Source organism: Hemicordylus capensis, chromosome 4, assembly GCF_027244095.1.
Source record: "Hemicordylus capensis ecotype Gifberg chromosome 4, rHemCap1.1.pri, whole genome shotgun sequence".
NCBI lineage: Eukaryota > Metazoa > Chordata > Lepidosauria > Squamata > Cordylidae > Hemicordylus > Hemicordylus capensis.
The window spans coordinates 255,483,846-255,502,461 of NC_069660.1; the positions used below are offsets into that span (position 1 = coordinate 255,483,846).

The 18,616-nt window shown below is 42.3% G+C and overlaps 1 protein-coding gene and 1 long non-coding RNA gene across 3 annotated transcripts; one reads left to right on the forward strand and one right to left on the reverse strand.

The window, feature by feature from the left end:
* Positions 1-735: 735 nt before the first annotated feature.
* Positions 736-13,022, reverse strand: LOC128324794 (uncharacterized). Its single transcript, XR_008307097.1, has 2 exons — positions 12,934-13,022; positions 736-1,855 (listed from the first exon to the last, which is right to left on the reverse strand). It is a non-coding gene; the product is annotated as an uncharacterized LOC128324794 (long non-coding RNA).
* Positions 13,023-13,067: 45 nt separating this feature from the next.
* On the forward strand, positions 13,068-17,077 carry PPDPFL (pancreatic progenitor cell differentiation and proliferation factor like). 2 transcript variants are annotated; one of them, XM_053249807.1, is made up of 5 exons: positions 13,068-13,269; positions 14,069-14,174; positions 14,625-14,711; positions 14,950-15,049; positions 15,629-17,077. In XM_053249807.1, the coding sequence occupies exons 2-5, from the start codon at positions 14,120-14,122 to the stop codon at positions 15,639-15,641; spliced, it is 255 nt and encodes an 84-aa protein (XP_053105782.1). In that variant the 5' UTR covers positions 13,068-13,269; positions 14,069-14,119; the 3' UTR covers positions 15,642-17,077. The 2 variants fall into 2 exon arrangements, with proteins under 2 accessions (XP_053105782.1, XP_053105783.1); XM_053249808.1 differs by having other exon boundaries at positions 14,109-14,174.
* Positions 17,078-18,616: the final 1,539 nt, after the last annotated feature.

Consider the following 18,616-nt stretch of genomic DNA (forward strand, 5'->3'; position numbering starts at 1 on the left):
GTGCCGTGATTACGGAAGTGGTGGTGTGCAGTGGAGGAGAAGGTATGGGCCTGCTCTCCGTGTTAAAGAGCATGGGTAATCCTTCCGTTTTAAAGGGATGTACCACAATTCAGACTCTGAATAGTGTTTCATGCACATCCCTAGCAGAACTGTTTAGTGGTGTATAGTCAAAATACATGTTTGGAGCACCACAGCATTGACTGGTTCACACATGCATATTAATCACAATGACCAGCATCAAATGGTGATTTGCATGCCATATCACAGATCTAACAACACAAGCAATAATCTTATATCACCACAGATCACCTCAAATGGCACTTTTTTCGGTGGAGTCAGTATACACATTCTGCTTTGAATAATCAAATGTGTTGGGCAGTCAAGTGATCAAAAATCTAATCCTGAAAATGAAATGGTCCTTAATAATCTACCTTTTCCTTCCTGCAGTTCTAAACTGGACATGAACTTGAATGAGCTAATTAATTATTCTTACAAACAGCATATTGATAGGTCCTCAAAGACCTCTCTCTCTGGCTTGTAGTTTAAATCCACAGTTGTGAAGTGTGAATTCCACCTGGCAAGACAATGATTTATGATCTTTATTCTCTATTTTGACACATTCCTAATGCTTAAGGCTACTTGTTTGAAAACCTTTGAGACATGAAGAATATCAAACAATCCCAGATGATAACTGCAGGCTTTGCATATGCTGTCCTAGAAATGAACAAAGTAAAAGACAGTGTTCTGGGGGTGTTTAATCAATCTTGATGAGTATATAATTTGTGCATCAACAGAAGATGTATTTTAATTGACTCTAAAATGCACTGTGAATTCAAACCTGACAGGCAATGAAGCACCATAGTTTTAATAAAGCAATATCATACTGTAGTCACCTCTGTGCTCACATGAAATATCCACTCAAAGAAAAAAAGAACTATCAGATAACCTTTTAACATCATGATATATTTATAGGGATATGAACTTTCCCCTCCTTCTTTTATTTGTAGAGTTGCTCAAATACTAGTTTAGAACATGATAAAATTCTTTGCAGAGGTTTGGGGAACATAATTTGTCATTACAAATGACCTTTACCACTCAGTTTGATGTGATCATGTTGTAGGCTCATGATGTAGTCTCAAAGTTTTGTTTAAGCAGTGGTGTCACCAGGTCTCAGGCTCTGCTTGCTAAAACAAATACACAAAGGATTCTAGAAATGCCTCTCAAGAATGCCAGCTACACCCCTTTTTGCCGAAATGTATCAAGGAGTGAGAGAAGGAGGCAGTTCCCTCATTCTGTTCCGTAAGAACAAGATGCTAGTTCCATACTATAGTTCCATAGTGATGAGAGCTCAATCATGCCTACTAATGATGAATAGGCCCAATTTAAATTTCAGTGCATGGTCTGAGGGCACGTGATGCAGCCACCTTGCTGAAATTAAGCAGCTCTAGGTCCAATCTGTGCCTGGATAGGTGGCCACCTGGGAACCCGGAGTATGCTACCTTGAGTTCCATGATGGGAGAAAAGTAGAATAAGAAGTGCATTTTAAAAAAATTATTTTTTTGGTGAAAGATTAAAATGGAGGCTGCTCCACTGTCCCATGATGATAAGGATTAAATCACCATGTTCCAAGCTGAGGATAATTTTACAAGATCCCACTACAGGACAGAGCAGCGCAGGACAGCTCATCACAAATAGGCTTAATTTCCTCAAGATCTTCTGCAGAAGGACAGCATATGTTTAATCCACCTCTGAGTAGACTTGCTTGTAGCACCAGAGTGTCAGTCAGCTCAAAAGGCCCCAAAGGGGCAAATCCTCTTCTAAGTGAAGAAATATGACTTGACAGGTGTTTGCTATGCTGAGCCAAAAAAATAAGATAAAATTAGTGCAGATTTATGTTTAGCTTCCTAAAAATACTTCAATAGACAGTGCAACTGTAATTATAATCTAAGTGCAAAATGTGCTGCTTTAATGAGTTAACTTTTTATATCTCTTCCTTTACCCAACATATGGACTATTTCCTGGCATATAATAAAAATAAAGAAGCAAAACGTTAAGTAATTGATCCTGCTAATCTTAGCACTGGTCCTGCTTCCAGATACTTATCGCTGTCAGCGGTACTATTTTATCCTGAGGCGAGCTTCCAAGTTTCCCATTCTAGATGTTAGTACAACTTGCCATGTAAGACTCTGACAGGAGGTCAGTGCAAAATGTCACTAAAATGTAGTCAAATCAAGTCATAAAATGTACTAACCAAAGGCCTCATGTGGTGGAACTTTGGCTGCTTGTTTACATTCATGGACAAGTTTCTACTTGTACTTAATGCACTTGAGAGAAATGCAATATAGAGATGTTATTAAACCAGCTGCGCTGCTTAGGAGAAGGGACAGGACATGCCACTAAGGCTGTTGCAAGAGATAGTAATGTGATGTGATCTGATCTGACTCATGAAACTTTTCCTGCTCTACCTCCTCTTAGGTTACTTAAAAAAAATCTCCCTCTTTAATGTAATTGATGCAATTCAAAAAGCTTCAGTTGAACTTCCTCTCTTCATTTGACAGGCAACACCATATATGTGGCATATACCTTTTGAAAGAATTCTCCAGCTTCTAGAGTTATGTAAATAATTCTGTAGTGTCTCCATTTTATATTGTGTCACTTTTGTTTAATGGGTTGTATCATATAGGCATCTCTGGCATGATGTACCTAGCTATCTCCTTCACCTCTCTTGGATAGCATGGTCTAAACCAGGGGTGGGCAACCTTGGCTCTCCAACTACAATTCTCATCATTCCCAGCCACAATGATGAATAGTCAAGGATGATGAAAAAGGAAACGTTCAACTAGAGCTGGCAAGGCAAGGTTGCCTACTCCTGCCAGGTCTAAACAATTAGGGGCAAGTTTAACAGATAAAAACAGCTAGAACTATGCCTGTTTATTTTTAGAAGAATGTGGGGTGAGAAGGAGCAACTAGCCATCTCCTTAATTCGCTCTGTGTATGTGTGTGTGTGTTCCCTTCTCCTCCTCACCAAAAGTGTATTTTCTCTCACCCAAAATTTTGCTCCTCAAGCTTTCCCTTTTTCTACATCCCTAATAGATAGCAGTGTAGTTATACTGGCATTAACACAGGGCAGAACAATTGACGTTATCTGCATGTGTTGTTAAGCTACTTTGTGTGTGTGTGTGTGTGTGTGTGTGTGTGTGTGTGTGTGTGTTTGTGTGTGTGTGTGTGTGTGTGTGTACTGAATACCTGAATGCTGAATACCCAAATGGTCCTCAAGCTGTGGCAGGAAAGAATAAATCAGTGAGTGGATACACCATTGGGTAGAAGGAATTGCTGCCACAGGTTTTTTTTTGCCTACTTTCCTTAAGGATTGTAAGCTTATGAGATCACCTGGCATTAGGTGTGTGTCCCGGTATAAACTTTGCAATGCCTGGATTCCTATGAACCAAATTGGGTACAGTTGTAGGGACACCTCAACGGTGTAGTTTATAATGATGTCATCCACCCTGATGTCATCCACCCTGATTTACGTGGACATGTAAATGTTAGAGGCGCAAGTGGGCTAACTTGTGAATCACCTAACTGATTTGAACCAAATCTGCTACAGGGACACATAGGGATGCCTTAATGGCATAGTTTGTAATGATGTAATCATCCACCCTGATTCAAGATGGCGGACATTTAAATGTTTGAGACAGGGGTGTGCATTTTATATTTTTTTATTTCGTTTTCAGCCGAATCTGAAGCCCCCCCAGTTCGGTGAGGGTCCGAAATCAGCGCTCCTGAAACACTCCATTTTCGGTTTTGGAGCCGACTTGCTCCGAATCTGAAACCGAAATGCAAACTATCATTCTCCCCACCACTTCCCCCTTCTCTTCCGCCCCAATTTGTTCCCCTTGTTCTGGAGGCCCCCGCCATCCTCCTGCCACCGGCTGCGCTTTCTCTCCCTGCTAGGCTCCCTCCTTCCCCGCCATTGGCTGATGTGTGAACATTTGAGGAGCAACTGTGCTAACTTGTGAACCACCTAACCAATTTTAACCAAATTTGCTACATCTATAAGGGCACATAGGGACACCTCAACAGCATAGTTTGTGATGATGTCATCTGACCTAATTCAAGCTGACAGATGTGTGAACATTTAAGGCTGAAGTGGACTAGCTTGTGAGGATGGTAATTATCAATTAAGATTATAGCAATAGCACTTACATTTATATACCGCTTTATAGCCAGAGCTCTCTAAGCGGTTTACAATGATTTAGCATATTGCCCCCAACATTCTGGGTACTCATTTTACCGACCTCGGAAAGATGGAAGGCTGAGTCAACCTTGAGCCCCTGGTCAGGATCGAACTTGTAACCTTCTGGTTACAGGGCGGCAGTTTTACCACTGCGCCACCAGGGGCTCATAGTGAAAGGAATGTAGGCAGATTAGTTCTTACCAGAACAACTTATTTATTTCTCACATTTATATCACACTTTTCTTAAAAGGAGCATGACAGTGTACATGGTTTCTCCCCTCATGTTCTGTCCACAATAAGGTTAAGCTGAGAAATAATGACTGTCCTAAGGTGATCTTCAGGGTGGTGACCTTCAGTGGTGGCACCCCATCTATGGAATAGCCTCCCCAGTGAGGCTTACCTGGTGTCATCACTTTGTTCTTTAAGATGCCAGGTGAAGACCTTTCTGTTCACTCAGGCTTTTAAAAACTGATTATTTAAAAAAAGTTTTTAAAATGTTTTTTGGCATTTTCTATTTTTTATTATAATTTGTCTTATGTTTTTTATTGAATGTTTTTTACTGTTGTGTTATTGTGAACCTTCGAGGGACTTTTTGTTTAGGGAAATTTGTTATTAGCCGGTGGCTAATAAATAAAATTTACTAATTATTAATTATTTATAATTATTTTCTTGTTTACACAGTCAGACAGGTGTTATTGACTGGTTTGTTTTATCCAGACATCAAGTCCTTCCCAAGGACCTGGGATGCCAGAATTTTATTGTCAATTGTTATAGATATCGTCGCAGAATATAGGCTGTTCCCAGTAAAGCTGCTTTTTGTAATTGGCTGATGGTGATTTCTGTGGCCCCTATGGTGTTGAGGTGCTCTTCAAGGTCTTTTGGAACTGCACCCAGGGTGCCAATTACCACTGGGATTATTTGGGTCTTCTTCTGCCACAGCCTTTCAATTTCAATTTGTAGATCTTTGTATTTGGTGATTTTTTTCTATTTCTTTTTCTTCTATTCTGCTATCCCCTGGTATTGCTATGTTGATTATTTTGACTTGTTTTTCTTTCTTCTCAACTACAGTTATATCTGGTGTATTGTGTGGCAGATGTTTGTCTGTTTGTAGTAGGAAGTACCATAATATTTTTACATCTTCATTTTCTTCAACTTTTTCAATTTTATGGTCCCACCACTGTTTGGCTACAGGTAGCTTGTATTTTTTGCAGATGTTCCAGTGTACCATCCCTGCTACTTTGTCATGCCTTTGTTTGTAGTCAGTCTGTGCAATCTTTTTACAACAGCTGATTAGGTGGTCTACGGTTTCATCTGCTTCTTTACAAAGGTGGCACTTGCTGTTTGTTGTGGATTTTTCTACTTTTGCTCTTATTGCATTTGTTCTTAGTGCCTGTACTTGTGCAGCCAGTATTAAACCCTCTGTTTCTTTCTTCAAGTTGCCATTCTTAAGCCATTGCCAGGTCTTGGTGATGTCTGATTTTCCACTTATATTGTGCAAATATTGACCATGCAGGGGCTTATTTCTCCATTTTTCGGCTCGGTTCTTGAATTGTTCTTTCTTGTAGGCCTGCTTTGTTTCATTGGTGTTGAATAGTTTCGCATTATTGACCATTTGAAATGCATCTTCTTCACTGTCCTTGATATATTCTTCAAGGCCTCTTTTCTCCTACTCTAATGTTTGATGGACTTGCAGCATTCCTCTTCCACCTGAGCTGTGAGGGAGGTATAGCCTATCGACATCACTGCGGGGGTGCAGAGCATGATTGATGGCCATGATTTTCCTGGTCTTACGATCTAGCGTCTCTAGCTGTGCCTGGGTCCAGTCTATTATTCCTGCAGTGTATCTGATAACAGGTATAGCCCAGGTGTTTATGGCTTGTATGGTGTTCCCGCCATTGAGTTTGGACTTGAGGATTTTTCTAACTCTCCTGATGTATTCATTAGGGGTGTGCATGGTCTGTAGTTCCCCCCGGTCCGGCACGGGGGGGGGGACTGTAACTTTAAGCACGAGGGTCGTCAGCTCGTCTCTGACGCTGCCACGCGCACGCCGTGACGCATGCGCATGCGCGCCTCTAGCATTCGTCTCTTTTGGACTTTAAAGAACTACGATGGGGGCAGGGGCAGCAGGGAGGAACTCTGCCGCCCCAAGAAGATTCTTCAAAGGAACAGCGCCGGAGGGGGAAGAGCGGCGGCGGGGGTGGTGGTGTAACTACTACCACCCCCCGCTTAAAGTTACAGTCCTCCGCCCATCCGGACCGCCGGACTGCTGGACCTCCAGACCAGTCCGGCGGTCTTTTCTATTGTGCCGGACCAATACCGTGCACACTCCTAGTATTCACTTCCAATTTTTCTTTTAACTTCAGTGTGTGTGATGTTATCAGCCTGGAGAATGCCCAAGTATTTATAAGGTTCTTTCTCTTCCAGGTTCTTGATCTTGCTTCCATTGGGCAGTTCTATCCCTTCTGTTTTTGTTATTTTCCTTCTGTTCATTATTAATGCAGCACACTTGTCTAGTCCAAACTCCACTGCTATATCACTACTGAATATACGGATGGTGTTTAGCAGTGATTCAATTTCTGACTGGGACTTTCCATACAACTTCAGATCGTCCATGTACAGCAGATGGTTGATTATACTCGATGTTTTAGATGTTTGGTATCCGAGGCCTGTTTTGTTTAGTATTTGTGAAAGTGGGGTCATGGCGATTACAAACAACAGAGGGGATAGTGAGTCCCCTTGGAAAATGCCTCTTCTAATGCTAACCTGTCCAAGTGTCTTGCCATTGATTGTTAACTGTGTACTCCACATGCTCATTGCTTTTTTTTATAAATATCTGAATGTTTTTGCTGACACCAGTTGTTTCTAAACATTTTAGTATCCATGTGTGAGGCAATGAACGAAGGCTTTCTTGTAGTCAATCCATGCAACACTTAGATTGGTTTTTCTTCTCTTGCGATTTTCTAAAATCATTTTGTAATCAGCAGCTGTTCTTTTGTGCCTTGGTGTTTGGGCAATTTCCTTTCTGTTCAACTAGAAGCTGTTTGTTAGTTAATAAGTGTTGCATCACTTCATCTGCTATTATTCCAGTTAATAATTTGAACATGGTTGGCAGACAGGTTATCGGTCTATAATTACTTGGAACTGCACCTTTTGCTGGGTCTTTCATGATGAGATGAGTTTTCCCAGTTGTTAGCCATTGTTCAATATCACCTGCTTGCAAAATGTGATTGAACTGTTTTGATAGTTGTTTATGAAGGCTTGTTAGGTGTTTAAGCCAAAAGCCATGCAGTTCATCGTTGCCTGGAGCAGTCCAATTTTTAATTTTCTTTGCTCTTTCACTTATTAATTCTGGTGTTATTATAAGATCTTGCATTTGTTGGTTACATTTTTGACCTCTTTCATCCAGCCTGCTTTTTTATTATAATCTATTGGATTGTTCCATAATTTCCCCCAGAATTGCACTGTTTCTTCTTTATTTGGTGTTTCTACATTTCTTGCAGTTTCTCCTTCTATGCTTTGGTAGAAACGTCTCTGATTCGACTGGAATTGGAGATTCTGCCTGTGTTGTGTAGTTCTGGCTTCATATCTGCTAATCTTCTTTGACACTGCTGTTATTTGCTGCTTTATTATTTCCAGGACTTCTCTAATTTTCCTTGAATCTTGGTGGTATTTTTGGATCAGATACTGTTTGGTGTTTTCATTCTTCAGCTTCTTGTCTTTCATATCTTTCAATTTACTAGCATCTGATCTAAGCCTGGAGATTTTATTTTCTAATCTAATCTTCCATTTAGGTGATGTACTACTTTCTTTTTTTACAGGTCCATTGATCTTATATCCGAGCTCTTGTGTTGTTATTGTTGCTGCACTGTACATTAGTTGGTTTGTTTCTTGCAAATGATTGGTTGTTATTTCTGCAAGTGCAGCACTGACATCTTTTAATACCTGAGCAAGTTGTTTTTTGGCAACTGTTTTTAGAGCTGGAAGTTGAACCCTGGTGGTTGTTTGGTTCATGTGATCAGTTATCTTTTGCTTGTTGCTTTTCTGTTAAACGGCATTCGGGTTTTTGAGGTGAAGGCAAAGGGGAGTTTGCCTGGTTTTGATTTTGAAACAGTTCAGCAACAGTGGCATCCTCAATTTCCAACACCTCCTCCACCTTCGCCTGAGCAACTGCTTCAGTTGGTGGTAATTCTTCTTCCATGTCTTGAGCCTGTGTTGCTCTTTGCAGTTCTTCCAGCTCAACTCCTGTGAATACTTGATTTCTTATTATGAATCTTCTCTGGTCTGCTAGCCTTTGTTCTGTTATTTCTGTGTCTGGATGCTTCTCTTTCCAAATTTGGTACATTCTTTTTAAATAATCTCTTCTAGTTGGACTAGACTTGTAATAGCAGATCATTATTTCCTTGTTGGCATTTTTCGTATATTTTTTTCGGCTAAGCGACGTTTCTTCCAGTAGCTTTGCTGTCTCCAGCCCTGGTTGCTCAACTGAAGATCCTGAGTCCTGTTGCCCACTTGCCACCAGATGTCCAGGGACTATAGCATCTGGCACGGTCCTTGTTGACCCGGGCGACGACCTATCCGGTATAGATTTATTAAAGTTACGTCTCACCATATTGTTGATGGGAGAGGCACTCTTTGTCTGGCTCCTCTGGTAAGACCTGTCCAGTATGGTTGGACCTCTGGCATAGCTCTCACCTTCCTCAGAGCACGCAAGCCCCACAACCACACCAAGGTAGTGCCTCACTGGGGGTTTATTAATTATTATTATTATTATTATTATTATTATTAATATAGTTATTGGATCAGGTGGCTTCTTAACCACTACACCACACTGGCTCTTTACATGGCTTTTTATAACTAGGAAACTTGTGAACTGTATTCCTGAGCCCAGGAGATTTGCCTTTGATATCTCCAGTACATGCCTGTCAATCTATTAACAGATGCAGCATATTTTCTCAATATTTGTAACATTTGCTGCATGTGCTTTAATAGTCTCCATTTACCAAGGCCACTCCCAATTTTCTAGTATATTTGGCCCTGTTTTGTCTTTGTTCTGCTTTGGGGGAAATTCTGAAGATGCCAGTTTAAACATTTTTGTTCCACGCATGTGCTACAATTGCTGTTCTTGAAGTTTCAGGTTCAGTCCTGAGGGTCAAACTATATGTGACAGAGCAACTGTGCACATATCTGATCCATTCACATATGAAGTGGGATGGAAACCTACTCTTTACACAAAAAGGAGCACAGGTAGGAGGGAAGCAAAAATCCACCTCTCTCCTGTCTTACCTCATTGTGCACTGCTGCCTCAGCAGACCTTTTTGTGTTTTACCTCACTGAGCTCTGCTTCCTCAAGCAGAGCTGCTCCTTACTCAGCTCTGCTACTGGAAGCAAGCTGGGCAGGGAGGAAATTCGTTGAAGCTATTCTCACAACCAGGAAAAATCGAACTAAGGGAGCCTAGCCCAATTTCTCCTGGTCATCTGCTGCCATGGGAGCCGTGCGGCTCCCAGCAGCAAACCACGAAAAGTACCCCTCCTCTTAAATGAGGTTAGTGGAGCGAGTGCTCCGCTAACCCCATTTGGTTGATCGTGTGCTGCTTTGGTGAGGCTCCACACTGCAGCAACACATGGGAAGACCCCCGCCGGGAGGCTAATTCAAGCCTTCTGGCCCCGGGATTCTCTCCAGAATGCCCCACACGCTTGCATGGGGCATCCTGGAACTTCTGAGGGTTGGCTGGTCCCCGATCCCTGCTGCCCCTGCCGGCTCCATGACGGAACTGGCAGTCGTGTGGGCGGCCAATCATGTAGGCTAAGCCTGCTCTCCCTGCAGACCTCACTGACTTGCTTCACAGCAATCATGTGAAGTGCCTCAGAACTTAGAGAAACAGAAGCCCTATTAAGACATTATATTGCATGAGTAAATAGAGGTCTATACACTTGAATATGTTTTTATGCAAATGGCTGCACCTGTGTTCATTTCAAAAGTTAACCTGGGTACAGGTTCCTCATATACAGGGTACAGACAGGAAATGTACTACTGTACGTGTGTTCAACATAACATGTGATAATACCTATGTACACTCAGGGGTAAAGGTAAAGTGTGCCGTTGAGTCAGTGTTGACTCCTGACTCAAGACCACAGAGCCATGTGGTTGTCTTTGGTAGAATACAGGAGGGGTTTACCATTGCCATGTCCTGCGCAGTATGAGATTATGCCTTTCAGCATCTTCCTATACCGCTGCTGCCCGATATAGGTGTTTCCCATAGTCTGGGAAACATACCAGTGGGGATTCGAACTGGCAACTAGGTAATTTTGGGGCCTGGACCTAAAAGCCTTTGGAGCCTCCCCTGCTGCAAGATGAGCATAATTCCACCCCCTCCACACACACACACCATGATACATGCAATGACTTCCATCTGGAAGTCCAGGGGTAAGAGCACCACTGGGGCAGACATAAACAAAAATATATACATGACTGCCCTCATCACCAATCCTTATAGTTTGGCCCTGAATTCCTAGAAATGAAAGTCATACATGGGGAGTGAATAATCTATCTATCTCTATATATAATTCTCTAAGACGTACCCATGGCTAATCCCATGTGTGGCAGCTCTCGCGAGAGTTTATGAGTGAGGGGAGGGGGAGAGCAAAGTAACGGCAGTGGGGAACATAAGGCCAATGGACAGGCCAGTGAACAGGCAGGCAGGCAGGTGGGGAGAGAAAGTGAAAGAAGCAGCGGGGGGGGGGGGGAAGCGGCAGCAGTGGGGAGAAAGCAGTGGTAGCTGGGGGGGGGGAGAAAGCGGTGGGCATCTGGAAAAAGCAGGTGGCCAGGTGTCCGACCAGAGAGAAAAAACATTAGAGAGGGGAAGAGGAGGGGGGCTGAGAATGAGGGGCCAAGAACGAGGGAGAACTAGAGGCACAGATGCTCTGCACCCGGGCCAGCTAGTCTATATATATAATTCTCTAAAGCGTACCCATGGCTAACCCCATGTGTGGCAGTTCTTGAGAGAGTTCACAAGCAAAAGCACCATAGTGATTGGGCAGTGGGGATTCCATATGCAGATAAGGAGGATGAGCCTGTGGCAGCATGGTGATTGGGCAGTGGAGATTCCATATGCATATATGGAACAGGAGCCTGTGATGGTTAAGGTCCGTTTGGATGCAGCTATTACTGGTCGGAAGATGATCTTGAATGTAGAGGAGAGGAATCTCTCTCTCTCTCTCTCTCTCTCTCTCTCTATATATATATATATATATAGGATAGTGGGCAGAGGTCTGCAAAGAGAGGGGTTGTGTGGGATTAAAGAGCCTCTTCAAGAGAAGGAGGCTGCCATTGTGTGAATTAGATGAGGAAACAAGATGATCAAGATCTGTTAACTCAGGAAGTGGGGGGGAGAGGAGGGGAAGAAAGACAGGGGAAAAGCGAGTGGAGGAGAGATAAAAAGAAGAGAGGGGAAGAGAGAAAGAAGGAAGGGAGAAGGATGGCCTGGGCCTGTCTACAGTCTGAGGAGAACAAGTGGCCATGGCGGTGGCAGCAGCAGTGAGGAAGGGTCAACTGTCCGTGCTGCTCAGAACTAGGGGTGTGCACAGAACCGCCAATTGCGGTCCGGCACTGGGGTGGGGGGGTCCCCTTAAGAGCGGCGGGAGGGTTTACTTACCCCTCCCACCGCTTTCCCGATGTTGCGCCGTAAAGTTTAGAGTAATTGGGGCGGCAGGACACCTCCCTGCCGCCCCTTCCCCGACGTTGCTTCAAAAGACTCCAAGGAGTCCTTTGCGCGTGTACGCGCGCACGTCACAGAGACCGTGCGCGTGCGCGCACAGGACTCCTGGGAGTCTTTTGAAGCAACGTCAGGGAAGGGGGAGTATATTATCTGCACAATACAAACACACAGCCTGCTGTTTCACATGCTCCCCGCCCCCTTATTTTTAACATGGTATTGTATTTCACATGCTGTTTTCCCTCACAACAACACTCTGTAAGTTGGTGGTTGACTCAGGGTCATGTCCTGGGTGGACATTTGAACTCTGGTGTCCCGTGTTCTACCCATTACACCTTTACCCATGACACCCTTATGCTGGCATAATGTTAAGGATTTAATGAGATGTGCTATACACCAGGCTTCTTAAAAGCAACCTTTTACGCTACTTGCGCTCAGTCTCATTATGAGGAATTATTTCCTCGGGGTTTATTCACACTTCGCCCCACCCCCACAAAAAAAAATACACTCATATAAATCCATTGGACGCATTTGTGATGATTACAAATGCATATAAAGTGCTCCAGGCAGATGACGTTGTCAGAAATATAACACAGCCTGAGCTTTCACACTTTTGTGGGAGCGTAACGTGTGAAGTAGCTTTCAAGAGCAAACGGGAAACAAGCATTCCTAATTGCCTGTGTGAAAGAAGCTGGACGCGATCACTAAATCAGCTGCTGTTTAATCTTCTGGACGGGTCCTTGCCTGTGAGAGCGGTCTCTCTACAACCCCAGTAAAGAAGACTCTGAACTTGCGAAAGGAGTTTAGCGTACACCGTCCTTCGCAGATTCACGGAACGAGCGAGACGTTCCCAGACCAGAAGCACGATCTCCTCCCCCACTGGCCAGTTAGGCAACACGTGCGCAATGCCTGCTCCTTGTTTTTGTTATTGGGGCAGACAACAGAGGACTTTACCCTGCCCGGCCCGGCCCGGCCCGACCTCACCTCGGGTTGCGAGAGGACAGGATTCCAGCGAGAAAAGTGATTGAGCCGCGAGTTTGCGCTCGACGCCCCCGCCTCCCCCTTTGTCTGCCTGCTTGAGTTTCAGCTCTCTTGCCAAGGGCTCCTCTATATAAAGCCAGTCCTCGAGTCAGCCGTAGGAAACCAGACAGGCGGTGAAAGTGAGAACTTTCGCTGTCAGGTGAGCTAGCTACTTAGCAGAGTGCCGCGACTAGCAGTAGAGGTTTGCTTGAAGCCAAAATAGAAGCGCGGTCTTTGCTGCAGAGACAGAGGCCTGGAGTTGTTGGAAAGTGCTGTGTAGAAGGCAGCGGGGCAATCCAGGTAACTTGACTTCCTTTGTTTATTCCCTTCCCTTGAGATGTTGTGAATGTTCAAACTTCTTGCAGGGAAGAGCATGGACTTTTCTCCCCAGCTAATGGGATTGTTAAAATGTAATTGTACTCTGCCTTCCAATTTAAAAACAAAAATAAAAAATTGTTTCCAACATAGCTTGCAAAAAAATGTGCTTTTAAAAATGTGTTGGATAACCCATTACTTAAATTGTCCCTGTCTTCTGAGTTGAAAAGTCTAAAAACACTTGAGGTTTTGTGCTTTCATATGTTTGAAACAAAGTATTGAACATTGTATTCAAAATATTAAGATTTAATAGTTCTTAAATGAACGATTAGAGGAATCCTTAAGGAACACTGTCTTCCTAAATATTATGTGAAACACATTTGATGTGTTATAAATGCTGCTTGTATAAATGTTTCGTATAATGAGATATTGAGCTATTGCAGTGGCAGATCCTGTGAAGAGGGATTTTTCCTTGCTACACAGCCCATCTTCTGTGATCATGCTACTTTGACCTTAAACTGCTCACTTAAGTTGCGGACTTTGTAAGGTACAATGTGGTGGTTGTTGCAGTGAAATCTGAGAGCAATCCACACATGTGCTCTATAGAAGTGCCTCCCCCCACCTGCCTTCCATGGGAAGCACAAGCATACAGGATTTAAGGCCTATAATTCTATAAGGGAAGCCTGTAATACAGTTTTAAACCATACAGAAAACTATTTGTCAGTGTGACCTGTGATTAGCAAACTAACAGAGAATCCCCACCCCACCCCTTTCCCCCCTGCAGGTGCTTTTACAGATAATATACTCTTGTTACTGTTCTGCAGTAATCATCACAATGGCATCTGTACCCTCAGCTGGCTGCCTTCTGGCCAAGAACCAGTACTACCGAAGTAAGTTTTCTGTCTCAAAATTGTACATGTTTCTCTTATGCCTCCCACTGAAGGAGACTGACTGGACTTCAAAATACTTAAGTTTCTGTGAATAGCGATCAGTATGTAAAGGATACACACTATGAAAGTCTTGATATTCTTATTTGAATGTCTCCTGAGTGAGCAATGCTTGCACTTTGTCTCATGAAGAAATATTTAATCTTGACATAATTATTATTCTTCTTATCTGAATGTAAGGAATTCAGCTTATTTGAAGCTGCTTGTCCCTGACAGAAAATAGACTGAAGGTGCATCTTTGCTTACCATTTCTTATACTTAAGAGGGACTTATAGCATATTAAATATTGTTGGACTACTAAAAGCACTTTGAAGCCCAGACACTGTAATATTGAATGGAAAGTGCTTCCTCCTCTTTCCCAAATGTAATGCAAGACTTATTTCTCACACACAGCACGGCTGAATTCTGACTCCAGTGTTTCTTCAAGCAGTTCCTCTTGTTCTGAACCCATGGCCTCTGAACAGGAAAAGCACTTCAATGGTATTGTTGCTTCTTAAAATTATTAAGTACAATTCAGAAACGTTAAGCATGCTTAAATTCCATGGGAACTGGTAATAGTGCAGTTTTGAGCTGTGCATTTAATTCCCATCCACTTTCAATGGGACTAGAGTGTGCTTTGCTTTCTCTGGTATTGCTGCTTTGTTAAAATTCTCTCTCTTTTTTTGCGGCTTTGGAGTTTTATTATTCAGTTATTCACTGACACTGTATATATTTATAGGGTTACCTGAAGTATTTGAAAGATGTTGGTGGATAAAAAGCTTTTTCCACTGTGAGTCTGTGCCTCAGAATGTGGGCAGAAAAACTTTATCAGCCAGCAGGTAAGAATTGCTTTTCTTTTGAGGGACAAGATTAATTTGAATTCATTTTCATTTTGCTTTAGGGGAACCTTGTATTAAGCTGACTGCTTTTATATTAAAGAAGGATTGCAATGATTACTTGAAGCTAATTTGGTTGTATTCAAACATAATAACTTGGATATAATTTCTGTTGAAAGCACTAGGTAACTTTCAAAGGTGTGTGTGTGTGTGTGTGTGTATGATGGGGATATTAATAATGAAGAGGCAAATACAGCTGGTAACCAAAACAACTATTAGCATAACTGAAAATAATGTAGTAGGCCCTCTCTCATTAACTGAAAATTACCTTTCCCCAGTTGCATGCAAAATAGATCTTTTTGCTGCTGCTGTCATCGTGTGTGTGTGTGTGTGTGTGTGTGTGTGTAAAGTTTAACTATCAAACTGCAAAACAGAAATGGAATATAAGATGTCATAGATTAGATAAGATTTGAATCTTTAGACAGATCTAATTCGTAGTTCTAGGTTTTATACAACTTGCTAGTGTTTCTTTACATCAGCTGTTAGAAATTCTGTTAATACTTTTTTTTAACTTCTTGACAGTGCTAACAGCTGACTTGGACAGCAAGCTGAGGGTTCCTACAATGACACTACATATACATACTTACTACATGAAAGACCTGGGGTCTTCCAGGTGGCTGTGTGCAGTTGTGTGAAGAAAACAAACTGCTTGAAGCTTCAGATGAAAGGGAAACAGTACACATTTCCAAGGATTTATCCATCTTAAGACAATCAGCAACTCATCTTTCCATGTCTGTTGCAGAGTTCTTGATAGTGAACAGGTGTTCTACATTTCATTTCAAAATAACTCTTGCATATCATTGGGCAAAATGAGAATGAAAAGCCTCATTAACAAGGAGTGTTTGCTAATTATGCATATTATCCTTTGAAAATTCTGTAGACTGGGGCAAAACGATAAGGTTATTCTATCATATGTGCAATGTTTCCTTCTTTAATGGTACACTGAACGACCCTTCCTCATAGGCTTACGTTTTAGAATGCTAGTTACATCACCAACCTTGTACTTTTAGATGAAACTTGTTCAAATGCCAAATATGGATTTTACCTACTTGCCAATATTTAAAAGCAAAAACTTTGTTTATCGAGGACTCCCATTAAAGAGTGAAATGTTATCCTAATCCTAAATGTACTATATAGAAGTAGATTCCACTAATCTCATTGGGAATGGCTTCCACATAGGTATTATTAGCATTGCTACTTTGGTTAGTACCACACCTACATGACTTGCCATGTAGTCCAATCTCATCTGAAGCCCCAAGGTTGAGAACCCTTGTTTTATTAGTTTCTCAACTACTCAGTTGATGGAAGAACCTACAGTGGCTCGGTGTCCGATTGATACCAATTCTAAAGCATATGTAAACTTTGTCTTAACACATTGCAACCTGTGGCAATTACGTAGTCCATGTTCTGAATAGCTAACATCTTCACACTCAACTCTTCTTTTGGAATTCTTTCATAAATACTTTGAAAATGTTGAAGGTCGTGGGCCATAATATTTGTTATATCAGTGGACAGCCGTTGTGTTTAGTACCAGACAGAACATCACTGTAATGTAAGAATGTTTAATGAGATCTGGAAGTGAAATTGCTTAATTAAGTAGGGAAACTTGCAGGTAATTGACACTAACCTAGCATACATAAGGGTTGGTTTTCTACATAACTTTCTAGGGTATTGTGCATGCATGTACTATGCTTGCCTTCTCCTGTCCTTATGCTACTTACCATTCACATGTGATGATTTAGAAACTAAAATTCTAGTGGGAGTAAATGGAATACAGGTTGAATTTTAGAAAGGGATAAGGACAGGGATGTAGGGTGGGAGAAGACTTTCAGTTTGTGGACTCATCTTGTTACATTTAGATTCATCTTTGTACATGTAAAAAATCTTGTATAGTTTTATCAGAGAGATGTCTTAATGTACAGAATGCATTTTTTTACTAGTTTTTGTACTAAATAAATGACATTTTTCAAACTTTGTCTGCTTGTTCTGAACAGCAAAAAGCTGTTGCGTTGGAAACAGTGGATAGTGGGGTGGGAAAGCTGCTGCTGTTCTTAAACAGAAAAAGAACACCCAGCAAGGGAAATATTAAGCATCCCACCACTCCTCTACTAAAACCTGCTTGTTTTTTTTAATTATGAAAAAGTGTTGTACATCTTCCTTACACCAATTTGCATGTATGAAGTAATTTATACTCTTAGAATTTGGGGGTTCTTAATTGCCTTTTGCCCATTTCCTACAACAGATTAATAATGGGGTAGACCAGTTTAATGACAACTAAGGAGCGCTGGGCGTATTTGGTCACATTCTCTACATGACAAGTACAAACTACAATCAGAACTGTGTTCTGTCGACTCACTGCTCCAGCTGATAAGTTGTGGAAATATGGATTAAGGGGATTTTATAGGACTGCAAGAGTTCGCAAGCAGCTGCCTGGATAGTGATGGGGATGGGGGAGAAAATGGCGGTGGTAGCCAGCCAGCAGGCAAGGGAAATGGAACGGCTGGCCAAAGAAAATGATGGCGGGGCAGGCAGGAGGGAAGAAGATGGCAACATTGGGGGGTGGGGGCAGGTGGGGGAGAAGATGGCTGGAGATGCCAATCCTTGGCATCTCCAGGGGCAGATTAATCTTTTGGCCACCCATAGGCAGCCAAAGATTTGCTGCCCCAGGGACAAGAGTAAGGGGGCTGGGGGGGGCTGACTTTTTTGCCTTGAAAAATGCCGCTGTGTAGCGGCAGAGGCTCCACCCGCCTCCTATCATCACAGGAGATGAGGTCGGGCACTGGAGGACGGTGGCAAAAGAGGTCCTCTCTCAAGCCTGGCTTACTTGCAAATGACACAGAACAGGTGATTTCAGGCCTCTGCGTGCATGTGCTAAGGCTCAAAATCACCCACTCTGTGTCAACCTGGGACTGGGACAGCTGGGAGGCTGAAGAGAATCTTGGGAGTTCTGCTCAGAGCTTCTATGGCAGCTAGCCATCCCATGCTTCCTCCCAGCCTGCCCTGCGTCACTCCCAAAATTCTTTTCAGCCACCAGTGCTGGGTCGGAAATGAAAGAGTAGACTTGAGTGACTTTCACAGGCCTAGTACAAAGGCTATTGAATACTGCCAGTAAGAGATATACAGAAACTAGAATGTAAGGAAGAATGTTGATTGAATTGGATAAGTTAATAGCAGTGCAGACTGTCTGTCTAACAAGAAAGCTAACCAAACTCATGCTGGAATCTATATGTATAGTACAGAGCACAATGTCAATTTGTGAGGTGGTTGCAAAACCATTAGAAAAAAACGCAAAACCCCAATATAGTTTGATGAAACTGTTATGCAGGTCTTGGAGAAATAAGCTCTAAGGGTATCCTTTCAAGATTCAAAAGACTACCAGATGCCCTATAGCCAATGACTACAGCCTTAATGTTGTATAAAAAAAAGGAATTGTGCTATTCCTAACTGAATCGATTTAGGTAACTGTGTTGCTATGTTTTAAAAAACACACATAACAATTATACTAGCACA

Excerpts from the sequence above, each read along its gene's own strand:
- PPDPFL (XM_053249807.1), top strand. The coding sequence starts at position 14,120 with ATGGCATCTGTACCCTCAGCTGGCTGCCTTCTGGCCAAGAACCAGTAC. Across the intron at positions 14,175-14,624 it reads CAAGAACCAGTACTACCGAA|CACGGCTGAATTCTGACTCC; the intron begins GTAAGTTTTCTG and ends TCTCACACACAG. Across the intron at positions 14,712-14,949 it reads ACAGGAAAAGCACTTCAATG|GGTTACCTGAAGTATTTGAA; the intron begins GTATTGTTGCTT and ends ATATATTTATAG.